General features: G+C 39.6%; 1 protein-coding gene across 5 annotated transcripts in view; it reads left to right on the forward strand.

Moving 5' to 3' along the window:
- pard3bb (par-3 family cell polarity regulator beta b) overlaps nucleotides 1-27,980 on the forward strand; it is a 1,128,463-nt gene that overhangs the window by 248,326 nt on the left and 852,157 nt on the right. The window contains exon 1 of one of the 5 annotated variants that reach the window (XM_059967324.1): nucleotides 13,285-13,314. The exons of the other annotated variants lie outside the window; for them this stretch is intronic. Within the exon in view, the coding sequence (XP_059823307.1) occupies nucleotides 13,300-13,314 (15 nt within the window). The 5' untranslated portion in view covers nucleotides 13,285-13,299. Of the gene's footprint in view, nucleotides 1-13,284; nucleotides 13,315-27,980 lie in introns of those variants that run through there. 5 annotated transcript variants of the gene reach the window in all.

The following is a 27,980-nucleotide window of genomic DNA, read 5'->3' on the forward strand; positions in this document are numbered from 1 at the left end:
AACCAAAAATTGCGGTAATAGGATGGGGTTGTAAATCAATGTTCAATACCGCAGAAATAATATCAAAAATATCTTTCCAATATTTTTTCAAAAGCAGACACGACCAAAACATATGAGTTAAAGACGCTATTTCAGATTGACATCTATCACAGATAGGATTTATATAGGAATAAAAATGAGCCAATTTATCCTTGGACATATGGGCCCTATGTACGACCTTAAACTGTATTAATGAACGTTTGGCACATATAGATGATGTATTAACTAATTGAAGAATTCTATCCCAATTCTCAATAGGAATAATAAGGTTACGCCTTAATATAAAATATCAATTTCATTTAAAGATAACAAATCCAGTTCATTTTTTCTGTGCAATTCAGCAGCCCCATTGAATTGAATGCCCTCATGAGTCCAAGGGCAGAGCGAAAGATGAGATGTGTGAAAATCTGATCTTCATACATTTCCTGGTTTCTATTCTGCTAAGCATGTTCTCAAATTCTATTCATGTGCCAGTAGCACAGAGATAGATTTGCTCTGTATGAACCATCAGTTAAAAGTGAGTTTGTTTCAGGCCATTGTCTTAGATCCTTGACACAAACTCTGTTTTCTGAGCTCCTGATTCCACTGTTTCTTATCCAACTGATCCTGAATATTTGCAAACTTGCAGTTAATTTGAAATTGATCTCATAATTGCATCTGGAACTCAGGTGTTTATGAGAGTGAGAGGTGACTTTGCTCAATTCAGATACACAATGACAAAACACCATTTCTGCTTGGTGGAGAGTCCAGAGTTGTGGGTAGATTCAAGATACAGACAAAAATAAAGCACTTTTGATTAAAAGTAATGAGGAATTTATGTAAATAGGAGTTTCTAATATCTTTGGAATTCCATCTCAGGAAATGGATACTCGGCCACTGCATCTACTCAAGGCCAAGACTAAAAAATGTTGGGGTTGATGGGGGGTATTGGGGATCAGGATATATGGTCAGTAGTGATTGAGGCAGGTTGAACAATTTTACATGAATGGCAGAGCAGGCTCAAAGGATCTTATAGCCTATTTTTTCTATTGAGACTGGTTGATAATTTGTAATGTCATCCTCCTCTTTCAACTCCTTAGCCCATCTACTATTGAGCTCCTTTTTACCTTTGGACGCAAATATTCCAGTGCTATCTTGGTTGGCCTCCTATCTTCTCCTTTCCATAAATGTGCTCATCTGGAATTCTGTTGACCATCTAACTTGTAACATCTCCCTTCCCTGTGTTCAGTGATAGTCAAATCAGCAAGACCCTAATTTCGGACTTCTCTGTTTGTTCACAGTTTTCCGCACTCGCTTCTCCATCACTGCTGATCTTATCTCAGCTTTAAATCCACTCTCCCAGATAATTTTAGCCATCTCCACCCTCTGTCACAATCATTGTCTTTATTTAAGTTTGGGGTATTACTTTAAGGCCCAAGTTTCTCACCCTGAAACTGCAACCTTGCTGTGATTACTCTTTTTTTGCAAATCTTTAAATAACCTTCAGCAATGTACATTAGTCATTAACCTTGCTATATAAATTAAAGTGTCTTGGATGAACTACTGGTGGGATCCATGTTGAGGGCTGAACCAGTACAGTCGGACCTCCTTGTCCGCGAGGGATTGGTTCCGGGATCCCTCGCGGACAACAAAATTCGTGGATGTTCAAGTCCCTTATTTAACCTGTCTCAATGCAGTGGATCTTAGGACCCAGCGGAACCGAAGACTTTATTTAACCTGTCTCAGTGTGGTGGGCCCAGCAGCAGAGATCTGAATCCGCAGTGTTTCTGTTCACGAAAATAATCACGATAACAATTGAAAATAAAGTGAAAATAATAAAGCGATCGGAAAGAGGTGAAACACCATCGGTCATTGTAAAAGCATTGGGCTTCATCGGTCAACGATCGGAACAATTTTAAAGGATAAAGTGAGAAAGGCTCTGCCCCGATGAAAGCGACAATTATTACTAAGCAACACAGTGGTTTAATTATTGGGTTTGGTGGGTTTGGGTTTTTGATCCTCCACATCAACCCGGCACGGTGGAGAGCGCACTCAATAGCGATCTGTCACTGGATCGAACTCGGGAATTTCCGGAGCCCAGCGCTGAAACATGCGTTCTTAAGTGTTTTATATGCATAGAAAGGTTAAATATATACTATATATGAATGCAAACGTTTGACTAACTGATGCTAAATAATACCGGATGTACCTGTTCCAACTTACTTAGTAAGAGAACTTCCGATTTTTTTCGATCCCGATGCACGATAACCCACACACATCCTCCCGTATACTTTAAATCATCTCTAGATTGCTTATAATACCTAATACAATGTAAATGCTATGTAAAATGGTTGTTATACTGCATTGTTTAGGGAATAATGACAAGAAAAAATGTCTACATGCTCTAACAAGTGCTGGAAGAGCACATCCGGGTTTTTGCAATTCGCGGTTGGTTGAATTCGCGGATGCGGAATTCGCGGATAAGGAGGGCTGACTGTATTCATTTCACTTCCACTCATTCATTTTATACTCCACTTCCACCCCTGGCTTTCAGTTAGCTGCTGCAGACTGTTTTAGCTCAATTAGAATTTGGCTGTAGGGCTTTCTCCTATGCAGTAATGAATCATAGATGCTGTATTTGTTTAATTCATCATGGATGTCATAAAAACGGATGTGCTCCCTGACTTGCTGCATTAATGTAAGGCTAATATATTTTTTGGGTGTACAAAACACATTTGATTTACAGGTTTATATACTATGAAGAGTGTGTATGTGTGAGTCTGCTTATAATTGATGTTGATAATAGTTTACTGTCATATCTACATGGGTAAATCTAATTGGAATGCCAGTTGATTTGAGTTTGAATGAATATTCATTCAACCAGTTTACCATGGAGAGAGCCTGCATAATCTGTATTATCATAGAATACTCAGCTGACATGAGATAAAAATATTCCTCTGTGGCCATAAAGTGGTTTGATTTTCTTTCTTTTCTTTTCTTTTTTTTAAATGAACCTGGTTGGAAAAGTCCAAGCATCGAGAGAGATTGTGGGAGTAGTCTTCCATATCCTTAACTCTTATGGGCAGCTATGTGTTATGATAAGAAATTGAAGATTTGGCTGGCCATGAATTATCTGCTGCAGCTTGAAGTGAAGGATTGAAGTATTTATCGGAAACGATGTGGCGGTGGCAAAGGGACCTGATCCAAGTTCTTAACATTATAATGAAAATGGAAGAAGTGCACTTAAAATAAATATTTTTGTTGGAGAATCAATAAGTGTGAAAGTGTTCATCCAAAAGAATTTTGTTGATTTCCATCACCACCCTTGACAGCTTTGTAATCTCCAAGTAATTCTCCATCTTTTTAATCACTGAGTACGGCTGAATTTCAATGTACAAGCAATAGCCTGGTACTTGTCAAATGTAGCTCTTATGTTCCTGTCTCCAATTCCCACTCCCTTGCACTCTTCGCAGATATACACATTTATCTGTGTTTCCCATTTCCATCATAGTGGTGAAGTGTTTTGAGAGGTCGATGATGAAACATATCAAATCTTGACTGAGGAGTGAATTGGAATCACTCCAGTTTGCCTAGCAGTGCAACAGGTCCACAGGAGATGTCATTTCATTGGTTCTTCAATCAACCCTGGAACATCTGGACAGCAAAGGTGCATACATCGGAATGCTCTTTATCAACATTCAATACCATCATCCCCTCAAAACTATTTAATAAGATCCAAGATCTTGGCCTCAATATCTCTTTGTGCAACTGGGTCCTCTATTACCTTGCTTGCAGACCCCAGTTAGTTTGGATTGGCAACAACATCTCCTCCACAATCTCCATCAGCACAAGTGCATCACAAGTCTCTGTGCTTAGCCCCCTACTCTACTCGCTTGACACTTACGACTGTGTGGCTAAGCAAACTCCAAGTTTGCTGATGACACCACTGGCTTAGGCTGAATCAAAGGTGGTGATGTATCAGCATATAGGAGGGAGATTGAAAATCTGGCTGAGTGGTCTCATAACAACAACCTCTTACTCAATGTCAGCAAGACCAAGGAACTGATTATTGACTTAAGGAGAAGGAAACCAGAGGTCTATGAGCCAGTCTTCATTGAAAGATCAGAGGTGGAGAGGGTCAGCAACTTTAAATTCCTTGTTGTTATTATTTTGGAGGACCTGTTCTGGGCCCAGCACATAAATGCAGTTCCTTAGGAGTTTGTGAAGATTCAGCATGACATCTAAAAATCTTACAATCTTCTATAAGTGTTTGGTGGAGAGTATATTGACTGGCTGCATCACAGCCTGATATGGAAACATCAGTGCTCTTGAAAACTTGTGGATACAGCCCAGTCCATCATGGATAAAGCCCTCTGAGTACATCTACACAGACTGTTGTTGCAATAGAGCAACATCCATCATCAGAAACAACCACCACCCAGAACAAGCTTTTTTCTCACTACTGCCGTCAGAATGAAAGTACAGGAGCCTCAGGATTTTCACCACCAGATTTAGGAACAGTATAACCATCAGGCTCTTGAACCAAAGGGGATAATTTTACTCAACTTCACTTGCCCTGTCACAGAACAGTTCCCCCAGTCTATGGAGTCACTTTCAAGGACTCTTCATCTTATGTTCTCGATATTTATTGCTTATTTATTTATTATTATTATTTCTTTCTTTTTACATTTGCACAGTTTATTGTCTTTTGCACACTGGTTAAATCCCAAGTTGGTGTGGTCTTTCACTGATTCTATTATGGTTATTGTTCTATTATGGACTTAGTGAATGTGTGAACAAGAGGATGAATCTCAGGGCTGTGTATGGTGACATATATGTGCTTTGAACTTTGATCTGTAAGAATTACTTAGCTGGTCAAGAGCACACTATCCATCCACTCATCCCTTTTGTCTTTTGGGGGAAAGGGATGGAAATGCAACACTCCCACCAATTATTGAGTATCCCTAGCCCGTGACCACTCAAAATAGAGAAGGAGATTTCAGGATGGTATGGAGAACCTCAAGTCTGGGAGTTGAGAATTCACAGAAACCCAGCATAAGGGGCACACCACCCCACAACCTTACTTTCTATCTGAGAACTCTGTGGGAGAACTCAGAGATCTCACACTGACCTCTTCAGTAACCAGAGTGGACGCAAATCATTCCTCATTCCAGGTAGCTGATTAAGAAGGGGGAGATGGTGTTCAAGTTCCTGGCTTCCCAGAGCACTTTGTTAGTTGGGACGAGAATGTTGTCAACCAGCAAATTCATCCTTCTGATTATAGATTAAAGAAATGCAAGAAATCTGTGCATGAAAGCAGCAACTAAATGGGAAGTGGGGGGTGTGAAGGAGAGAAGAGCTGTGCTCAGCAAGTTCCAGACTACTGCTTTTACATTAAGCTGCAGAAGCACTCAGACTGGAATTTAGGGAATTAGTTGGCATTTACAAAGTCTGTCAGGGTTGGAGAAAGAAACTAAGAAAATTCTTTTGGCTGAGCATTTTCACACCTATTGATTCTCCAACAGAAATATTTATCCTCTGAGTACTTCACCTGCTCTCATCATAATTTGAAGAACTTGGATCAGGTCCTTTTGCAGACACCAGAAAGATAACACAAGTGCCATCCCTGCAAACATTCCACAGAAGAGATACCGTAATATTCCCTGGATTGATAGAGAGAACCAGTGACAGACTTTGTTCCAGGCCAATTTCTACAACATGGAGATCATAGTTACAGCCAATAGGTTCCTTTGGGTACCCCAGGTCCTTGCATGTTTGACTCCAGAAACAGACACACTATTGAGCTCTGTCTTAGGAAGAGATTACCAGACAGACAGATGAAAAAGGTTCAAGGATGTTCTCCAAATCTTCCTTGAAAGATTGCATCATTCCCACTGATTAATTGTGAATCCCTAGCCCAGGGCCACCTACAGTGCTGAAGGAGCATGAGTGAATAGCATTGAGAAGCTTGGGGCCATGCATCAGGAGCCCAGAATAACCAAACTTAAGCACCGAAAACAACGCATCACCTCACAAACTATCCACCTGCTTTCCACAGTGGGTTCCTCTGTCCAGGCTGTCCTCATTAATCACCCAGAATTAGTAAAATTGGTATGGAAGAAAGTCATCCCAAACTGGAGGGTCTGTGCAAAAAGAATATAAGAGTATAAGAATATAAATGCAAGGTTCCATTGTGGTTTCCTGTGTTGCCATTATTAGTGATAAATTTGTGGCTGGAGAGCAGACACGAGCCATCCAAAAAGGGCTGACACAGCGTCAGGGATCATTTACAGGGATGGGCCGAAGCTACTCCTGTTCTACGGAGGATACCTTGGGCAGATGGCACAGTGACATTCACACTTTACTGACTGTCAGAGCTATCCCTGATACTTAGAAAATTTAGACTCTTAAAGGAACAGACTGAGCTGCTTTCTTAGCTGAGCAAAATGAAAAGGTCCAGAGTAGCTAATAATATGGAGGAAGGACAGAATGGAATAGTCATGTAACTTGAAAACAGGCCATTCGTCCCCTTCAGATCTATACCGTAGCAACCTATACTGCTTCCATTTCTCAGCACTTGGCCCATTGCTTTCTATGCCATGGCAATTTATCAGGTTACTTGAATACTTGCTAAGTTTTGAGAGTATCTGCCTCCTGCAATGCTTTCCAGTTTTCAAGATCCTTGAGGATTACAAAAGAATAGAATGTAGAACATAGAACAGTACAGCATAGGAAAAGGCTTTTTGGCTCACAATGTTGTACTGAACCAGTTAATTAGTAATAAAATGGCCAACTAGACTGATTTTTGTGCCTTCACAATGTCCATATCCTTCCATTTCTTCACATTCATCTGCCTATCTAAACATCTTGTATTAGTCTGTAATCTTTTTGCCTCTTTCACCTTCCCAGACAATGCATTCCAGGTACCCACCACTCTGCATTTGCATAAATAAACACTTGCCCCCCCCCCCACCATATTTACTTTGAAATTACCCTCTCTCACCTTAAATATATGCTTTCTGGTATTAGATATGTCAGCCTTTGGAAAAATATACTGTCTGTCTACCTATGCCTCTCCTATTATAATCCTCCATCAGATCCCCCCTCAGCCTTCAGTACTCCAGAAAAAAGAACCCAAGTTTGTCCAACCTCTTGTAATAGCACATCTTGCCTAATCCAAGCAACATTCTGGTAAACCTTTTCTACACTCTCTCCAAAGCCTTGATATCCTTCCTATAATGGGGTGATCATAACTTTATGTAACTCCAGATGCTGTTTAACCTGAATTTGATAAAGCTGCAACATAACTTCCTTGACTAATAAAGGCAAGCATACCATATGCCTTTTTAACCATCCTGTCAACCTGTGTTGGGTCATTTTCAGGAAGGTATGAACTTGGAAACCCAAGATCCCTCTGTTCATCACCACTGTTAAAGGTCTTGCATTTAATGATGTACTGTCTCTGTGTTTGGCCTACCAAGGTGCGACACTTCATGTTTGGCGGTGTTAAGCTCCATTTGCTATTTCTTCGTCCATATCTACAACTGATCTATATCCCATTGTATTTTTGCCAATATTTTATGCTCTCCATAACACCACCAATCTTTGAATCATCTGCAACCATCTACATTTTCATCTAGGTCATTTATATACATCACAAACAGCAGAAGTCCCAGGGCAGAGTACTGCAGAACACCACCAGTAACAGGCTTCTAGTGAGAATAGGTCCCTTCAACAGCTACCCCCTGTCTTCTATGGGCAAACCAATTCTGAATCAAAACAGCCAATTAACCATTGATCCCATGCATCTTAATCTTCTGGATGAACCTCCTATGAGGGACCTTGTTAAACACCTTACTAAAATCTAGGAAGAGCAACATCCATAGGTCTGCCTTCATCAGTCACCCTCATCACCTTATCAAAAAGCTCACTCAAGTTAGTAAGACACATCCCATTCTGGTTCACTCTAATTAGGTCATGGTTTCCCAAATGCTCATTAATTCTACAGTGAAGAATTCTCTCCAGTAACTTTCCTACCACTGATGTAAGAGTCACCTGTCTATGGTTTCCAGGATTATCTTTTATTCACTGCTTGAATAATGGAACAGCATTAGCTACTTGCAAGTCCTCTGGGACCTCACCTGTGGCTAGACAGGACATAACAATATTGGTCAAGGCCCGAGCAATCTCTTCTCTTGTGCCCCTCTTAAGAACCTAGGTTATGTCACATCAGTCCCCGGTGTCTTATCCACCTTAATAGATCAAACACTACCGCCTCCTTTACCTTGAAATGTAGCATATCAGTACACTCGGCAGTGATCTTCCTATCCTCCTCAACCTTATCCTTGATAAATACTGATGTAAAGTACTCATTAAGGATCTCACTTAAATCCTCCACATCCAAGTGGTTCTTGAGTGGTTCTACCCTCTCCCTAGTTATCTTTTTGCTGTTGATATAATATAGAATGCCTTGGGATTCTCTTTAATTCTATTAGCCAGGGACTTTTCAGGCCCCTTGTGGCTTTCCTACTTCTCTTCTTAAATTCTTTTCTGGCTTCTTTATAATCCTCAAGGGTTCTGTTTGAATCTAGATTCCTAAGCTTTATATAATTCTCCTTTTAGTTCTTGACATAATTCATCACCTCTGTCAACGTCTTTCCACCCTTGTTCTTCCTTCTGACGAGGTCATATCCACCCTGTACTCTGTGCATTAGGTCTTTGAACATCCTCCACATTGGATGTGGACTTACTGAAAAAACAACTGTTCCAAATGAACTCTCCCTAGCTCCTCGCTAATGGTCTCGTTTTTTGCCCTGCTCCAACTTAATACTCTTCCTCAAGGTCCGTACTTATTGTATCCATATCTGCAGCTATCTTAAAACTTAAGGAGTTATTGTCACTGTTCCCTGACTGCTCACCCACTGAATGGTTGGTCATCTGCCTAGGATGGTTATCCAACATCCTGTCCTCGTGTTGAACTATCTACATTTTGATTCAGCTATAAAGAAGGCAAGACAGTGGCTATATTGCATTAGGAGTTTGAAGAGATTTGATTTGTCACCTAAAACACTCAAAAACTTGTACAGATGTACCGTGGAGAGCATTCTGACAGGCTGCGTCACAGTTTGGTATGGTGGGGGGAGGGGGGGGGGGTTGACTACTGCATAGGACCAAAAGAAGCTAGAGAAAATTGTAAAGTTAGTCAGCTCCATCTTGGGTACTAATCCCCGTCGTAACCAAGACATCTTCAAGGAGCGGTGCCTCAGAAAGGAGGCATCTATTATTAAGGACTCCCGTCACCCAAGGCATGCCCTCTTCTCATTGTTACTGTCAGGAAAGAGGTACAGAGGACTGAAGGCACACACACTCAGCGATTCAGAAACAACTGCTTCCCCTCTTCCATACGATTCCTAAATGGACATTGAACCCATGAACACTACCTCACTTTAAAAAAAATATTTATTACTTTTGTTTTTGCACTACTTTAAATATATTTAATGTACATATAGTTACTGTAATTATGTATTTATTTTTCTTTCTATATTATTATGTATTGCATTGAACTGCTGCTGCTAAGTTAACAAATTTCATGGCACGTGCTGGTGATAATAATTCTGATTCTGACTTATGAAGCCGTTCTGGATGTACCTAACGAATTCTGCCCCTTCTAAATCTTTTGCACTCTGTCTGCATATCTGTTCCTTAATGTCTCGGTGGTTGTTGGGGGATCTGAGGTATAATCCCATCAGAGTGACTGCACCCTTCCTATGTCCCCTCTGAGTGAGGCTGTACCTGATTAGTAATGCAAATCCACTACCTATTTTACCACCCTCTGTCTTTTCTAAAACATCAAAATCCTGGGACATTAAGCACCCATCCTTGACCCTCTGTAATGACAAAAACATAATAGTTCCATGTATTGACCTATGTTTTAAGTTCACCTTTACCCATTATACTCCTAGTACTAAAATATGTGAACTATTAAATTATCTGTCCAAACATATTTATTTCTTTGCTTCTGCCTGTTTTTACTGGCCTTGACATCTACCTTCCTCTCTACCCTGCCACTTTTAGGCCTGGTTTTCAGTTTTCATTCCCCTGCCAAAGAAATTTAAACCCTTCCTGGTAGCACTAATGAACCTCATGGTCAAGAATTTGGACGAGCACATGAATCTTGACGAGCACATGGCACTGGGAGTAATCCAGAGATTGCTACCTTGCAGGTCCTGCTCTTCAGCCTCTTTACTCACTCCCTATACTCACTATGCAGGACCTCTTCCTTCTTTCTACCATTGTCAATTGCGCCAATGTGCACCACAATCTATTGCTGATCACCTTCCCTCTGGAGAATATTCTGCAACCACTCTGAGACATCCTGGGAGGCACCACGTCATTCTGAGGTCTCTTTCACAGCCACAGAACTCCATCCCCCTAACTATTGAGTCTCCGAACACTATCGCTCCACCTGATGTTACCCTTCTCTACTAAAGCTCAGAGCCGGCCACAGTGCCACTGGCCTGGCTGCTGCATGCTGTGCCAGGTAGGTCATGCCCCCAGTGCTGTCGAAAGGGGTATCCTAGATTAATTCCTCCATTGCTAATTATTAGGAACTGATACCCAATTTGTATTGTATTAATATTGGTAGTGTTCTGATTTGTTCTGTATTTCATTTAAATACATAATCTGTTACTCAGTTAAATGGTAATTTGTTTTTTAATACCCTTTTAACTATTTCCATGAAATTTCAGCTAATTGAAGCAAAATGTACTGTTCCTAATGTGTCCCAGTTAACCAGAATCCATTATACTTTTATATACTGCACCTTAGCATACCCTCCATTTATTTACCCATGACTGACATGAGGCTCACTGGCCTATAATTTCCCAGCTTAATCTTAGAGCCTTTCTTAAACACCAGAATGACATTTGCTATCCTCCAGTACTCAGGCACCTCAGCTCTGACTAAGGATGTTTTAAATATTTGTGTCAAGGCCCCAGCAATTTCTGCATTAGCATCCCTGCAAGGTCTGAGGGGATACCTTGTTAGGCTGTGGGGATTTAAACACCCTAATTTGCCTCAGGACAGGAAGCACCTATATGCCTTCATCACCAAGGTTGGTTGGGCCACCACTATGCCTGCTTGGATTCAAATCTATCTCACTGCTTGGCATACTCCAGAAAGTCCCGTATTTTCCACTGTTTTAAATTTGTGCTTAATTTTCCTGTAAAATATGGGTGGTCTTGGCATCAACTACTTTCTGACAAAGAATTTCTTGCTCCTTTTGACCTCTGAAAAATTCATCCCATAGGAAAAAAAATCTTAGATACTCCTATTAAGTCTTCTCAACCTTCTCTTCTGCAGTGGAAATAGCCCATGTATCTCAAGTCCTTTCATAATTATAGTTTCCCATCTTTAGTTTCATCCCAGTGAATCTTAAGTTCTGTGGTTTCTCTGGATCTCGGTTTTATAATGGACTTTCAAAAACTGTACACACTGCACTTTCTCTAGTCTAACTAGTGTTTTTCATAAATTACCTCTTTTACTCTTCACTGTTAAGTGAATGCTTATACAGTAAATCTGAGCTCTTTTCTGTTTCAATGATTCAGTCTTCACTTGGACACGAAGGACAATGTGTATTTCCGCCCACACATTTCTTTGTTCCCTCAGGTCCTCGTAAATGTATACTCTCCTACCTTGATTTTCTTAGTTTCTGCCCCCTTGCCCTCTGCACTGAAATGTTTTACCTCATGATCATATGCACTGAAGTTGGTTCTGCTGCTGACTGACTCCCAATTATGCCAGCCAGCTTGCCTGTCTTCCTTCTGGTTCTTTGTGTCAACTCTTGCTTTCATGCCTCTAATGAATTTGGATACAGTGGTTACTGTTGCCATTCCTCCCAAATTAATGTCGAGTTCCCTCAAGTTAAAGAGCTGTGGGCTGCAGGAAATAAGATGAGAATTATGCATATTAAAAAGGTATGCATATTAAACAAGCTTTTCGTTCTTGCGACATGAGGCTGCTGATACTTAAGTATTGCCGTGCAAAACAAACTGCTGAAGGAACTCAATCATCAGGCAGCATTCTCTTTGAACAACGATTTGTTAGTTTAAAAAATTGTTCATGGGGAAAGGCTTTGTGACAGAGCCTGGGAGGTGGGGGAGGTTGTAAGATGGTAGATAGAAAAGAAATCAAAGAAGGTGTTAGTTACCTATTTTGTTGCTTATTTCTATTTCACTATGCAGTGAACCATGGCTGATCTTCTTTCTCTGTTTCACTTTCCTGATTTATCCCCCATCACCCAATTCCCATAATATCCCAATCATAATGAAATTTCCAAAAAACAGCTGTGACTCTAATTGGCACCTTAATTTGCGTTGACTGTACCCGGTCGTGTGTTTATTGAGTTCAAAAACGGATGAGCACAGTCTGCAACTTCTGCTCTTCTCTAATCCAAGCATCATTCATTGTAAACCTTCATCTATTCTCCTGCTTTGGACAAAGTTGGAGGAAGCAGGAGGACATTAAATGTAATTCCCAGTTTTCAGTTTGCTGATCCAGTGAAATAATCACAGTCTTCCCAGCATTCTTTTTGTTTTTCTATGCTGCGGGCTATTAATATGATTGTGAGTAAGTAAATTCAAGCAATTTTTTATACTTCTTGAATCAAGTTAACAAACAATTCAGACCTTCGTATTGCACTGTGGATGTGAGTACACCATTGATTTTAGTACACTGACTAAATTTGTTCATACAGACTCCTCTCTGTTATTTTCACAACAGCTTAATTTATATTAAGTAAAATTAATGATTTCAAGCTCCTGCTACAGGAACAATATGAAGAAATGCAATGCAACTAAAGAGTGCTAATATCCTTGCATCATAATTTCAAGACCTTTGTTCTTTGCAAAGATCTAATATTTTCATGCTAATATAAATGTGAATGGAATGAGCTGAGTATGACATGCCTCTTTTTTATATTGCTGGTTTGATGTTTATGGCTCTCATTCCAATATAGACATTGATGTGCTCTGTTCAAAAATTCATATTGTTCAGATATCTTAAAATACTGAATGTTTTGTTTTTCCATATCAAAATTTGGACAAATGGACATGCAAAAATTTGATGAGTAACTTTGGTTAAAAAATACAACTATGTGACCTCAAGGTTTAAAAATTAATCTCAACAAACGAAATTGAGCAAGAGACTTACCAGGCGCAGTTAAGTTAAAAATCTGCCAGCAATCACTTTTGCTGTTGATAGAAATCATTTCTGTGGGACTGAATGACCATTCTAAAGGTAGTGCAAATCTTAATGCTCATAAAATACTGCCAGCCTCTGCAAGAAAATCCAGTCATTGATTTTGTGAATGGTTGCAGACTACAAGGTGTTGACTGCTTAAAAATTGTGGCACGTCATCAGCAATGTATCGTGAAGGGTAAAATGCTGTCTAGTGTTTCAGTGGTTGTTTCTGACACTGTTACAGCCAACTTGGAGGAAAAGTACACTTGCATTATGAAAAATATTTTTTTGTATTTGAGTTGGATTTCAATGCTGTAGAAAATGCAGTTTCACTGGGCAGTTGTTGGTTGAAGGATAAGTGATGAATCCTTTGGGGTTATGTATTGCCAGAATTGTCAAATCTAAATCCAACTGAAATGTGAAATTACTTGATGCTAAAATTTAATTTTACACCATGCTGTGAATAGTTCATTAAAATTATGTGGTGATAGCCATTATGTTAATGTTGCTGATGTCTTAATCAAGCTTTTCAGTGGACCTTGGCGCAAAAAAAACCTGCAGATACTGGAAATGTGAAACAAAATGAGATGGCTAGAAGTGCTCAGCGGAACAAGCATCGGATGAAGGGGTCCTAAAACTTTATCAGTCCCCCCCCCCCACCCTCACGGATGCTGCTTAAATGACCAAGTACTTGCAGCTTCTCTGTATTTCTCGCATCAGAAACTGCCCTGAGATCATGTTAAACGAGGAAGTGAGAGGAAAGTTTGGAATATTTCCCTTGTAGTTTTGGGAAAAAATCTGATTATTACCCCCCCCCCCCCCCAAAAAAAATATGTTACTTGCAGGTTAATTAACATAAATATTTTGACGGCTCCTAGATTTAGAAGATTGAAATTGCTCTTTATCCTTAAGAGAGACTCTGTATGTGTTATCCCTTTGTGCAACGTGGTTCCTTCCCTGGTTTTCAAAGATGTTTCTTTACGTTGTTTAGATTGATCTATTGTATCAAAGTAAAAGCATAATTACAGATTAATTGATCATGTATGCATATAGCAGGAAAAAGCAAAGATTTATGAGATCTGCACTGCTCTTTTCCCATGCTTTCAAGTTGGTGGTAATTCTGAAACCTCATCACTCTTTTTAGCAGATGTCCTCTTGAGCTGAAGCCAAGAAAGGATGATAAAATTTATCAATAAAAGTTTTGTGCTGACTCCTAATGCTCAGGATTCAAATTGTATTTTTTTGTGAGCAGTGATGCAGTTTATCATTCTGAAACTCCTGAAATGGGAAGACCCATCAAATTCCAGATGCATAAATCGATAACTAGGTTGTTGACTGAAATGTAGTCTTGGGACCAAGAATCTGGCAGTGTTCCCAAGCTCAAGATCTGGAGCTTATTTTTTTCCAGCAAAATCTTTGTAACGAATGTTGGCAGATAGTTAAATGATGGAGCATCACTACAGCTAATTTTTACCCTACACTTTCCCAATAACCTCATATGACCTGCACTCTTCTATTGTGTTCCATGGCACATTCTCAGCTTTATTAAAGTACAAATTAAACAGAATTTATTTGCATTTGCATCACATCTTTGTCACATATCTTTGCAACCAAATAGTATATTTCAAGTGATGATGGCAATGCTTGGGTTAGGCCGCATTGGTAGAAAAAGATGTAAGGTTTCAGGTCAAAGACCCTTCTTCAGAACTTGCAGTGAACTCCCGCTTTCCCCAGTGCTCTCCTCAATTCTGGCAAAGGCTTTCAACCTGAAACCTTTACACTGCTTCTCTCTTCATAGATGTTGGCTGACCAGCTGAGAGAACCTAAGAAATAGGAGCAGGAGTAGTCCATCCAGCTCATCAAGCCTGCCCTGTCGTTCAGAAAGATCATGGCTGATCTGTCCATAAACTCAGCTCCATCTGCCTGCCTTTTCCCCTATGACCCTTAATTCCTCTGCTATGTAAAAATCTATCTAACTGTATCTTAAATGTATTTAGTTAAAGAAGCCTCAAGTGCTTCCCTGGGCAGAGAATTCCATAGATTCACCACTCTCTGGGAAAAAGTTTCTCCTCATCTCTGTCCTAAATCTTTTTCCCTGAATCTTGAGGCAATGTCCCCTAGTTCTAGTCTCACCTACCAGTGGAAACAACTTTCCTACTTCTATCTTATCTATCCCTTTCAAAATTTTGTATGTTTCTATAAGATCCCCTCTCATTCTTCTGAATTCCAGAGAGTATAGTCCCAGGCGACTCAATCGCTCCTCATAGGTTAACCCCTTCATCTCTGGAATCAACCTGGTGAACCTCCTTTGCACTGCCTCCAAAGCCAGTATATCCTTCCTCAAGTATGGAGACCAGAACTGCACTTCTGCATTATTTTCTGAATACAGAGTCCCCAGTATTTCTGTTTTTATTTCCTGTTTCCAGCATTTGCAATTTTTTGAAAAATACCCCAGTAATTTTCAAGTGATATCATAGAGTAATGTGTGGAAATTTGGCTGATGATTTTTCTCCTGCAAGATCCAACTATCAGCAAACTGGTATTACCAGGTCATTGATTCTGAAATAACATGAAAGAAAAAGGATCTTGTATGAAAGATTCTCAATGCTATTTGGAAATAATGTTGAGGAATCATTTACTTAGATTTGAACATGGTTCAAGTTTATTGTCTCCACTACTGTACTGAAATGTCAGAAGAACCTCACAACATCAGTGAGCTGGGCTTGATCATGACCTCCATTGCTGCCCGTATGGAGTTCACACATTCTCCCTTTGTCTTTGCTCTGTGTTCTCTGGTTTCTTGCTAATAGCAGATAAAATGCTAGTGGGTAGGTTAATTGCCAACACAATGTTACCTCCAGTGTAGGTGAATGGCAGGGTGGGAATCAATGTGCATGTGGGAGAGGGTTGGTTGAGTGATGGGATTGCTCAAACAACCAAGAGACTTGATGGGTTCATGCTGTAAAGAATTATGAGAGTTAAATATAAAAGGCGCAGAGTGCAGAGGTCAAAGGTTTCTGTCAGATATCCATGGAACCATTTGTAAGAAGGATGGGCATTTCCCTGGGTTGTCAAAGCTACAACAAAGCTGTTTGTGTTGCGTATGTATAAATTGACTGCTGCGAGTCTTGCACGAAACAGGAGAAGTAATTAACAGCTATAAAATGCTTTGAGAGATCCCAAGTGTGGAAATGCTGGGTAATTATTTTTTGCTGTATTCTATAATGAGCTAAAATGAATAGTCTCACAATTTCCTTGTCTTATGCAGATAGAATGCTGAGAGAATCTAGCCTGGCCACATTTACATTGCTTCCATTTTTGTTTCCCAGCTCTTTCCTTCCGTCTGTTTCCTAGTCAGTGTGGATATATTAATATAGGTAGAGTACTGCTTAACCGAAATTCCAAAATCTGACATTTTTTTTGAGCGCTGATATGACGTCACAAATGGAAAATTCCACAAGGCGCTGGAAAAGTTCCCAGGTGATGCACAGGTCTCTCTGCACTTCACAGACTGTTCTGAGAAGTGCCCTCACATGTGTAATGAATAAAAGTTAATGAAAAATAGAAAAATACTGCATGAAACGAAAAATAAAGATCTCAATCATCTATTGAAAGAAAAGATTTGTCATCATAGGAATGAACGTAAGTCCTTACCAGTATGCTAATTATGAAACAAGCAATGATCTATCACGATGAACTGAAAATTGAAGGTAATTGTGAATATTCAGCAGGCTGGTTGCAGGAATTTAAGAAAAGACACAGCATTACATTTTTGAAGGTTTTGAAAATTTTGAAGATAAAATACCTGCTGATCACGAAGCAGTAGAGAAATTTGTTGATGAGTTTGCAAATTTCGTCACTGATGAAAATCTTAATAACGGAACAAATCTACAATACTGATTGTTTTTATACCTTATATGAAACCTTTAAAAAAAGTATGATACAAATACAGTGTACTGTAACCTTTTAATCAAAACACAGCATTGTAGATGGTGACAGAAAGCCTGCCATTGTTTGTTGTTGTTCAACAGCTGATACAAGTTTTCTCCTGATGCTGCTGTGCTGTTTTTGTTACCCTGCACTCATTGTATTTTCATTATATTAATGGTATGTAATACTTTTTACTGTTAAATTTATATGTGTGTTGTACAGATGTAAGACAAAGACTGCTTACTGGTAGCCCATAAATTCAGAATTGGAAATAATGGCGATCCCAAGCTATTTCATTATATATTCCAAAATCCAAAACAATTGCAAGCCCCAAGCATTTCGAGTAAGGGGTACTCAACCTGTACTTCCTTTTGTCAATCTTAAAGCTTCAGTCTACATTAACAGTGGTATCATGGCGCAGATGGAGATCTCTTTTGCTGTAGACCTAATCAGTCTGTCCAGGTCCTTCTGCGAGATTTCATTAAGGGTTAGGTGATAGTAGACCGTTGGTATCATGGAAGTCCTCATTAGCTGGATTTTCTGCGGTGGCTTCAGCTTTGCTGCTTTCAAGCTTTTAAACCTCTTGAACAGTTTATCTTTCCATCCTTCATCCAATATTCTGCACCATGGGTCTATCCTCGTGCCCAAGTACTTCTCAATGTACTTCTAATTTCCAGATCATCAATGGATCTGTAGGTTGAGAGAGTGAACAGCTTTAAGTTCCTCAGCATAAACTTCACTGAGGATCTCAGGTGGTCTTTACACACTGGCTGTGTGGTGAAAAAGGCACAACAGTGCCTCTTTCACCTCAGACAGTTGAAGAAGTTTAGTATGGGCTCCCAAATCCTAAGAAATTTCTACAGTGGCACAGTTGAGAGCATCCTGACTGGCTGCATCACTGCCTGGTCTGGGAACTTTACTTCCCTCAATCGCAGGATTCTGCAGAGAGTGGTGCGGACAGCCCAGTGCATCTGTAGATGTAAAGAAGAGTGAGAGATTTAATCCCTCTCTCTCAGTTCAAAGCCTCTTCTAGAGCAGGAATTAATGCATTTTAGCATCCAGTTTAGAACTTTGGCTTGAAATTGTGAGTGGTTTATGAACTGGGCTTTTATTATTCTGGACCTTGTTTTAATTTGGTAGAAATAATCGCAACTGTCCATTCCAAAAGGTTTGCATGAATAAATTTTGGCACTTCTCTTCCTGGCGTCCATTAAAGAAAGCACTGCAGTTACAAGGCCTTTTCATGATCTATGGATGTCTGAATGCACTTTACAAACCAAGACCTCAATATGATCTTGGTTAAAGATTCTACTTAATGGATAAATATTGGCCAAATAATTGCCCTTCTATTCTCTAAATAAATACCTCATGATCACCTGAAATAATTAGTATGACTCATTTTCAATCAGAACAGAAAGGCACAGAAACCATTTTTGTCAATTATTTAAATATAAGGGGGAGTATTAAGTGGAGAAAATGAACAGGAATCAGTTATATGAAGTAAAAGCAAAACATTTTAGCAATAACTGGAGAGAAAACCGGATTTCAGCATTTCAGATCATTACTTTTCATTAAATTGTCTTTGATTTGGATCTTCAACAATCAGAGTTAGTTTTCAGCCTTTGGATTTGTATAACTTTCATAATCTTGGAAAAGACCAAGGTTATTTTAAAACCAAAGAATTCATGATGTGTGATGTTGACTCTATTCCCTCTCTAGGTATCAATACCCATAGATGTTGATAACAAAAATACTCTCAATTTAGTCTTCATTTGTGCATCAGTTACTTAAACACATGGGTGTACAATTAATTTCCAACAACTCCAATCCCCACCATTGTATTTTTGCAAGTTCTTCCTGTGGCTGTTTGTGTTTCCTCTGGGTGCTCCAGTTTCTGCTTATATTCAAAAGACGTACAGGTTGGTGGGTTAATTGGTCACATGGATGGAATTGGGAGGTGCGGACTGTTGGGCCAGAAGGGCCTCTTACTGTACTGTAGCACCAAATAAAATAAATTTTATTCATTATTCTATCTTGTCACTCATTACACTAAGTTACAGTTTGGACTTAAATATTACTATACTGAGCTGAACTGGAAAAGATTACTCTATGGGGGTGTAGTGTTCTCTGAGTTCCAAACTTAGAGCTTTCCTTCTGCAGTGGTTGTTCCTGGGTTACTGTTGCCAATATCCTTAACGGCCCCTCCTTTATACAGTTTCTGTTGGTCTTCCTGAAGGTTTGTTGGCATTTCCCTGCCCAGGACCCTTAAGATTCTGCTGTTCTGTTCTCAGAATTCATGTAAAAGTCGACTTCTTTTCCTCTCATGCTCTAAAAGGTTTAGCTGTCAGCCATGTGGCTACAATAACCACTGTTATGTCATAGGATATATTGTAGGGGTTTTGCATACAGTATTGCTACTCAGGTACCAATGGAATAATGATCAGATAAGTTTTTCCTGATACTGAATAATACATTAACCATGTGAAAAGTCAGATTCCTTTTTTGTAAATACTGTCACAGAATCCTTTACATCTTACTGATAGACACACTTGTGAAGAGGTGGTGCTTGAGGAAGATTACTGAATAGAGTACTTTGTTTCTTTGTCCTAACTAGATTTAGTGTGCCAGTTGTATCCAGTGTGTGGAACAGTATAAAATGAGTATTTCACCTGGGGTCCTCAATTCCTGAAGGCAGTATCAACCATTCAAGGGATAACTTTGCTCTTAGTACCGAACAAGGCAATAGTATTAACTTCCTAGCAAGCTCAGTGTAAAGACGCAAAAGCAAGAACCTCTTTGTTGAATAAGGCTGTGATGATTTGATAGACGTTTTTCAGCTCTAACAAAAGAGCTGCATTAAGGGGCATGGTTGTAGGATAATGATGAGCCCCTTAAAATTGTGTTTTACAGAAGTCCATAAGGCTTCAGAAAATTCTGCCTCAAGAGAACAGAGATGCTGAGTCATTCGAAGCTCATATTGACTGCAGTGGATTTGAGGATTATGGGGATTTGATTGAAAATGGTATCGAGGCCAAAGATCAGAATGGACACGATCAAATTGAATGGATTCTTTATTTCACAATTTTATTTCTAGGCCTTCCACTGTAAAAACTCACTTTTTGACCCTAGAGTGACCAAGAAGGGGAAGAATGTTACATTCCATGCAACTTCCCTCTGTCATGTTGACTGCTTATCCACCTGAAGCCAATTACCTACATGGAAGGAATTTTATCGTCTGGTTTAAAATATCGTCTCTAAGAAAAGCATAACTAAATTAGCAGAATTGACAAAATAAATTATGGTGCAATTTAGAAATTTTAATGTCTAATGATTCTTCCAAATCTATTATATTTAACTTTTCAAATTTTTTTAACCTGTTCCAACTTTTCTTGGGTCATGTTGGCCTAGAAGAGCTCTGTGTTATGATATGCACCCGACCCCACCAGCCTTCCTGGTTCAGATGCTCCAGTTCTCCAGAATGTAAATAGCTGGCGTGGTCCCTTTAAAAATTATGGCCTGCTCTGCTAATTGGCAGCCATCTTTTGGTGCAAATATTTGGATATTTAAAGAGCACCCGATCTCAGGTTCGGGTCTCAATCATCTGCTCAACTTTGGTTTGGTCTATGATTGCATTTAGAATTTCTGTCTCATTTGGATTTTTGCCTAGCATCTAGTCAAGAATCCTGTTCTTATCTCAGTCTTGAAATCCTGACTTGTTCTAGTCTCAAATACTCCAGCACTTAGGTCCTTACCATCCTCACCAAGATTGCTATGGAAATTATTGGAGTCCTTTGAACCCATTGAGAGTGGTGACTCTGATGTTAAAATTTAATTATTTCCCAAAATTTGTAGCTGTGCTGAATTCTGAACTCCACTGTTTTACCTCAGTCACCTGAAGACCTTGGACCCAGCTGTTGATCAATTGCCAATATCTCCTATGTTACTGCCAAAAGTGGTTTGTTAGTTAATCCTTTGAAGTACTGTAGTATTTAAACTTGCCGGAGCTGCTACACAAATGCAACGATTTGCTCCTGCTGTCACCACAAAGTGTTAATACTTTAGGTCTGTTCTGATTGCAGTTAGTGGTGCACTCTATGATAATGAACACAGTGATGGCTAAGCTTTTCTGATTACAATAACTTCTGAATTCTTAGTTGATTGCAAGTATATTCTATTAAAAAAATCACAAAAAAATCAAATGCGGGTTGATCTTGCCATCTCCTCAAGTGAGCTTGGCTGCAGTTAGTTACATGCTGGCCCATTTCTTGTCTTGTGCAAGCAGCATTTATGTGTAATGTCCCAATGTAGATTCGAACTATTATCTCCAGGTAATAACAGTAAGATAATGAACCAATAATTTGTTTTTGCATTACGGATTGATTATAAAAACATTGGCCAAAATACAGGGTTTGGGGCTCAAGTGCTCACTTTAGTAACACAACAGCACTCTCTTGATTAAGTGCAAAATTAGCTTGATGTTTACGTCACGGTTTGGCATTGGTTTGGAAAACTATTCAAGGAGCAAGCAGGTGTAAATGTATTAAATTTATACAGTCACTTTTCATATAATAGGGTTACTTCATGAGTGCAATCAGGTAAAAAAAATCTGTGACTGGCAGTTTGGCAAGGTCATTGAAAAAATGTTTTGTCCTAATTATATGAATCTTGTTTGATTGAATGGAAAGACCTATTGATGGATTCATTTGCCGGCTTTGTCTCTATCATTCATGTCATTTTGTATTTGCAAGGCAGTGGCCCTAGTCTGTTAACTTAATAAGACCATAAGACATAAAGCAGAATTAGGCCATTCGGTCCATTGAATCTGCTCTGCTATTCCACCAAGGCTGATTTATTATCCCACTCAATCCCATTATTCTGCCTTCTCCTCATAGCCTTTGAGACCCTTACCAATCAAGATCATATCAACCTCCGGCTTAAGTATGACCAGTGACTTGGCCAATATTCAGAAACACTCTTTAAAAAAAAAAGGCAGATCTGACTATATTTTTTTATTTTAATGTGTTTCTTTTTCTTCTGCTCATTCAGTTTTTGAGAAGGAAACTATAGAGTGAAGAACATTTGGTTTCCATTTCCAGTCATGTGACCAGATCAGCCATCTTGATTAAGCAGTCCAACTTTCCTCAGAATGTGCTTTAGCTTTCCAACAACAAACAAGAGAAACATTTACAGATGCTGGAAATCCAAGCAACACACACACAAAATGCTGGAGGAACTCAACAGACCAAGCACCATATATGGAAAATAGTACAGTTAGCGTTGCGGGCTGAGACCCTTCAGCAAGGCCGGAGAAAAAAGATGAGTTAGTGTTAGAAGCTTAGGGGAAGGGAGGGAAGAAACTCAAGGCAATAGGTGAAACTAGGAGGGGGAGGGTTGAGATAAAGAGCAGGAAGTTGATTGGTGAAAGATGCATGGCTAGAGAAGTGAGGGAGCTAATAGGAAAGGACAGTAGGCCATGGAAGAAAGAAGAAGTTGGAGGAGCACCAGAGGGAGGCAATGGGTAGGCAAGGAGATAAGCTGAGAGTGGGAAAAGGGGCGGGGGCTAGAGAAGGGGGGCCATTACTGGAAGTTCGAGAAATTGATATTCATGTTATCAGGTTGGAGGCTACCCAGATGGAGTTTAAGATGCTGCTGCTCCAGCCTGAGTGTGGCCTCATTGCAACAGCAGAGGAAGCTGTGGAAGAACATGTCAGAATGGGAAGTGGAATTAAAATGGGTGGCTACTGGGAGATCCTGATTTTTTTCTGGTGGGCAGAGCATACGTTCTTGGTGAAGCGATCTCCCAGTCTATGCTGGGTCTCACCAATTTACAAGAGGCTGCATCGGATACAGTAGACCACCCCAAAAGACCCACAGGCAAAGTGTTGCCTCACTTGGAAGGATACTCCTTTTTCCTTTTATCACCTTATCTCCTTGCCTACCCATTGTCTCTGTCTGGTGTTCCTCCCCCTTTTCTTTCTTCCATGGCCTTCTGTCCTCTCCTATCAGACTCCCCCTTCTCCAGCCCTGTATCTCTTTCACCAATCAACTTCCTAGCTCTTTACTTCACCCCTCCCTCTCCCAATTTCATCTATCACTTTGTGTTTCTTCCTCGCCTCCCTTCTAACTCTTGACTCCTCATCTTTTATTTTTCCCCAGTCCTACTAAAGGGTCTCTGCCTGAAATGTCAACTGTACTCTTTTCGTTTGATGCTGCCTGGCCTGCTGAGTCCCTCCAACATTTTGTGCGTGGTGTTTTAGTTTTGGTAACTTACAGAACCTGCTTGACACTTGTTCACCTCTCATAACAATATGCTTTCTGAATAAGGTTGCCAAATTGGGCAAAAATAGGAGTAAATCTGTTCTGAGTTAAAACCCATGGTAGAGTGCATCGTAGGATTACTGTGGAACTGGGGCTGTCCTGTTCATACTTATAGCAAAGGTCCACTGTTAAAATGATAAACCCAATGAAACAGAGGAGCCTTGACATCATCATCAGTCCTCAGGAAGTTCTTTCTTTTGGTGTGTTCTTCCATTTCCTTTGGGAAGCTGAAGAAAATACCTGTTTATCCCATTGTGAAGGCAGATATTTTGCAAAGTAAAACATAATTAGGAGTTAGACCTGGATAGGTGAAGAGAGGAAAGAGCAAGATATCTACATGTGTCTGCTGTTGCGTGGTGGGTGCCGGTTTCACTTGCTGACTTTCTTCTGCTGTGGCTTCGATGGTAGGCATAGTGTTCATCCACATTTGTATTTTGGCAGCTTTGCTTTTACCTTTAGTGATTCATAGTTCTGCTCCATTTTTTCCCACCAGGCGCAGCAAATAAATTGTCAAATTGTTTGAAATCAACTTGTTCTTCTGTTGTAAATGTCAAGTGTAGACTTTGCATTGGTTTCTCAGCTTAAAAAGGCTGTCAGTTTGGCTGCAGGTATGATATTATAGTCTTTGAGGCAATAGTATGACAGATACAAAAGACATGTCACTTACCCTATTAGTACAGTGATGGCAAAATGCTACAAAATTCTTCAGCATCAAAACTGAAGACTGAACTGCACTATGTAATGCTACGCACACCCAGAGCTACAGCCAGGTCACAGAACTCTGTTGAGTGAAGGAATTGCATGAAATGTTGTGCAGAGAGAGGTAGGCCTTCATTGTCAATCAGATCACACTGCACTCTGTCAATCATACCACAGGCTCAGCAGCTGCTTGTGGTCTCCAGAGGTTACAGATGAATGATTTTTTTTTAAGTCTTCAGTGATTCGTGTGTTACGATGGACACCAGCACATTGGGCTTTTCATGAGCAGTTAAGGACATTAAGCATCCATTCTCTGCTTCGTGTACTGTAGATTTTCATTGGCTAGGAAGACAAAATAATATCTACGGCTCAGTTGTAGACCATTCAGTAAGCCAGCTGATGCTAATATTTATGATCCACACAAGCTTCTATCCATCCTACATTGGAACATGCTAGGATACATCATTCTCTTGCTTGCTGGTTTCCCTTCAGTACTGCTGTGCTATGTACCTTCTTCCTAATGTGGTAACAACTTTCACATTCAAGCTATTCTTTGGGCAATGAAGCCTCTGGAGAACTTTTTATAGTGTCCATTTGGTATTTGTTCCCTTCATTTTCAAAGTTCCACATGTGTGGGAGCATTTTCTCTTTGTCTATCCTATCGTGATTTTAAAGACCATTATTCGGTTGCTACTCAGCCTTGTCTATTTTTCTTGAGGGAAAAAAAGCCCCAGACTGTCGCGTCTTTAACTTTGATGTATAGCCACTGCCACCTTTCCTTGTGCAATTGAAATAGTTTTATTACCAGTAGTGAATTAAATGCACTTGCTGACACTGCAGTTTAGTGTGTGACGCCCCATTTCTCCTGCATAAAGAGACCTCAGCCATACTGTAAGTACACGGCTGCATGATTAGATGGCAGAAGTGGGAGAGGAATCCCAAAGTGCTCCTTGGATAGAGTAAATTAAAATTTAATCACAAACCAAACGATTTACTTCTCTAATGGGGAAACTAAACCGCTTATCAACAATTACAGAATGTGGCAAGTATTAGCTTTGTCCAAAGATGAATGCTGAAGAGGTTTTCTGAAAATATCAACCAGGACTGCAGAAAAGAGGAATTTTTAAAGACTGAGCAATACTGAACATTCAGATGTGGTTTGTGGCTATGTTAGTAATGCTCAAATTCCTCTCCTTGGCTTTCCTCTCTCCTCATTCCAGTCTCCGCTTCTAGCTCTCACTCACACCCTCTTCATCATCTGTGTTAGCACTCTTGCTTCTCAGCCACTCCAGAGACTTGAATACATCACCTAAACTGACCTCCACAGTGTAACTCTGAAGGTGCTGTGCATCATCAGAGTTCAGTCCTTTGATTGAATGAGTTTTATCTGACTTGTCAGGGAAAGTGAAACACCTACGTCAGGGAAAAAATAAAGGGACTTCTCTGAAGTAGCCAATAATTGTACTTATACAAATATAATTGGAGTAATTTATCTGGTTATTAGCACAATCCTGCCTGTGGGATCCTGTTGTATACAAATTGCGGCCTGGGTCTTGTATCTTTAACAGTGACTACATTTCGAAAACTACTCTGTGGGGAAGGTACTTTGGGACATCCTGAGGATGTGAGAGGTCTTCTTTTACCTGAGACATGGATTCTTTCTGTTATGTCTGCATTGGCACCAAGAGCATTTCATTGCTTTGCCCAGGTTACAAGACTCATAGTGATCAGAAAACAATGTGCTGTTATCAGCATGCATCACACATTGTACATAAAGTGCAGTATTTATCCTACTCCTCCCACTTCCAGCTAAGAAGCTAAAGGTATGTTAGAAAACAAAACAAAACTGGAAATCTGAGATTAGAACAAAAAATGCTGGAAATTCTCTGTAGCCCAATCAGCAATTGTAGGGATAGAAACCATGTTACTGCTTTGAGTGGATGATCCTTTGGAAATACCAATTCAACTTTCTGCTCCATAGATGCTGCCTGAACTGCCAAGTATTTCCAAACAACTTCAGTTAAGTCAAACTTTTCACTGTATCTTGGGACATGTGACAATAATAAACTATTATCAATATCAATCTTTTGTGGTCATTGTTGTGTCATTCTGTCAGATTTTGCATACCAGAGTATGGAAAGGTTTTGGTAAGTTAATTTTAAAGTTAACTTACCTATAAAAGAGCATTTGAATCTATGTGATCATTATGTAAATCAAAAAAATTATATGAATTTCTTAAGTTTGCATTTCTTATTTGAAAATCATTATTGGTTTGAAAACTGTCATGATTTCAGGGAAATACTTATTAATATAAACTGTAAAATCTTTGGAATGTGTTGTTTTTCCCACTCCTAATGAAGGGTTTCGGGCCGAAACGTCGTCAATACGTCCTCCTCCCATAGATGCTGTCTGGCCTGCTGAGTTCTGCCAGCATTTTGTGTTTTTATTTTTTTTAATTTATTTCCAGCATCTGCAGATTCACTCGTGTAATCTTTGGAATGTGTTGTTTTTCAGTATCAATCTTGGTAGCACCTTCTTATCTTGACAGAAAGTGTAAGATTTAGATTCAGCAGAGGATTTAGACCCCCAATTTAGTACTGATAGAATGTTTATTTATTTATTGGGTATTTATTGAGATACAGTGCAGAGTAGGCCTTTCCAGCCCTTTGATCTACGCTGCCCAGCAATCCCCCAATTTAATCCTGGCCTAATCACAGGACGATTTGCAATGACTAATTAACCTACGAACCTGTAGGTTTTTAGATCATGGGAGGAAAATGGAGCACCTAGAGGAAACCCACAAGGTCATGGGGAGAATGTAGAAACTCCTTCCAGGTAACTGCAGGAATTGAACCTGGGACGTCTGTACTGTGAAGTGTTGTGCTAACCACTATGCTACTATGCCACCCATGCTGGAAGAGCGGTCTTTGAGAAGAGGTCTTAGAACTGAAGACCATTTGCCTACTCAGGACAACATGACAGATCTCAATATAAACACTGAAGACGCCAGTAGAAATCTGAATGATCTCCAAACTAACATCCCATCTTTCAGCCAACATTTTTTTCAACCACTTGGATGATAAAAAATAGTATGGTGCCTTCATGTATCTTACCCTGTAATAATGTAGTATTGATATGCTATTATAAGGTAACATAATGTGACCTTCTCACATATATGATTAATATTCATGTTATTGCACCCTCCTCAATATGTCAATATACACTATCCTATTCATTTGAAAATTATTTATGTCACACATCTTGAACTGAAATATTATTTTAATGGCCAAAATGCTGATTAAGCAGGGACCCTCTACACATAATAGCAAAAATATTCCCAAGATCGAAGTGCCTGTTCTTCCTAGGAGCACTTCCTGAGAAGTGTGTATGGTGTGTATTTTTGGATAAGATGAAGAAGATTCCATGCCACTTAAAAAGGAATTATCCCTGGTGTTCTGAACAATGCTTACTCCTTGATCATGATTTGTGGAGCACATTATCTTGTCATTAACACATTGCTGCTTTTGGTGCTTCATCTTGCAGTTTTTAACCTTCACTGAAAATGGTTGGAAAGTACTTAGCCAGAAAGGTGCTTTGGGACTTGAAAAGGTCTTTGAAAATGTCCAAATCCTTATTTTTTTTCAATCTTGGTTTTCATTCTTGTTAATATTATGTGGAACTGAATCTCTGACATCAGTTTCATGAGAGAGCTAGAGTTGTTTGGGATGGTGACAGAGACTTAACTAAGATGAATAAATTGTACAAGGAGTCTAGAT

Source organism: Hypanus sabinus, chromosome 4 (genome assembly GCF_030144855.1).
Source record: "Hypanus sabinus isolate sHypSab1 chromosome 4, sHypSab1.hap1, whole genome shotgun sequence".
Taxonomy (NCBI): domain Eukaryota; kingdom Metazoa; phylum Chordata; class Chondrichthyes; order Myliobatiformes; family Dasyatidae; genus Hypanus; species Hypanus sabinus.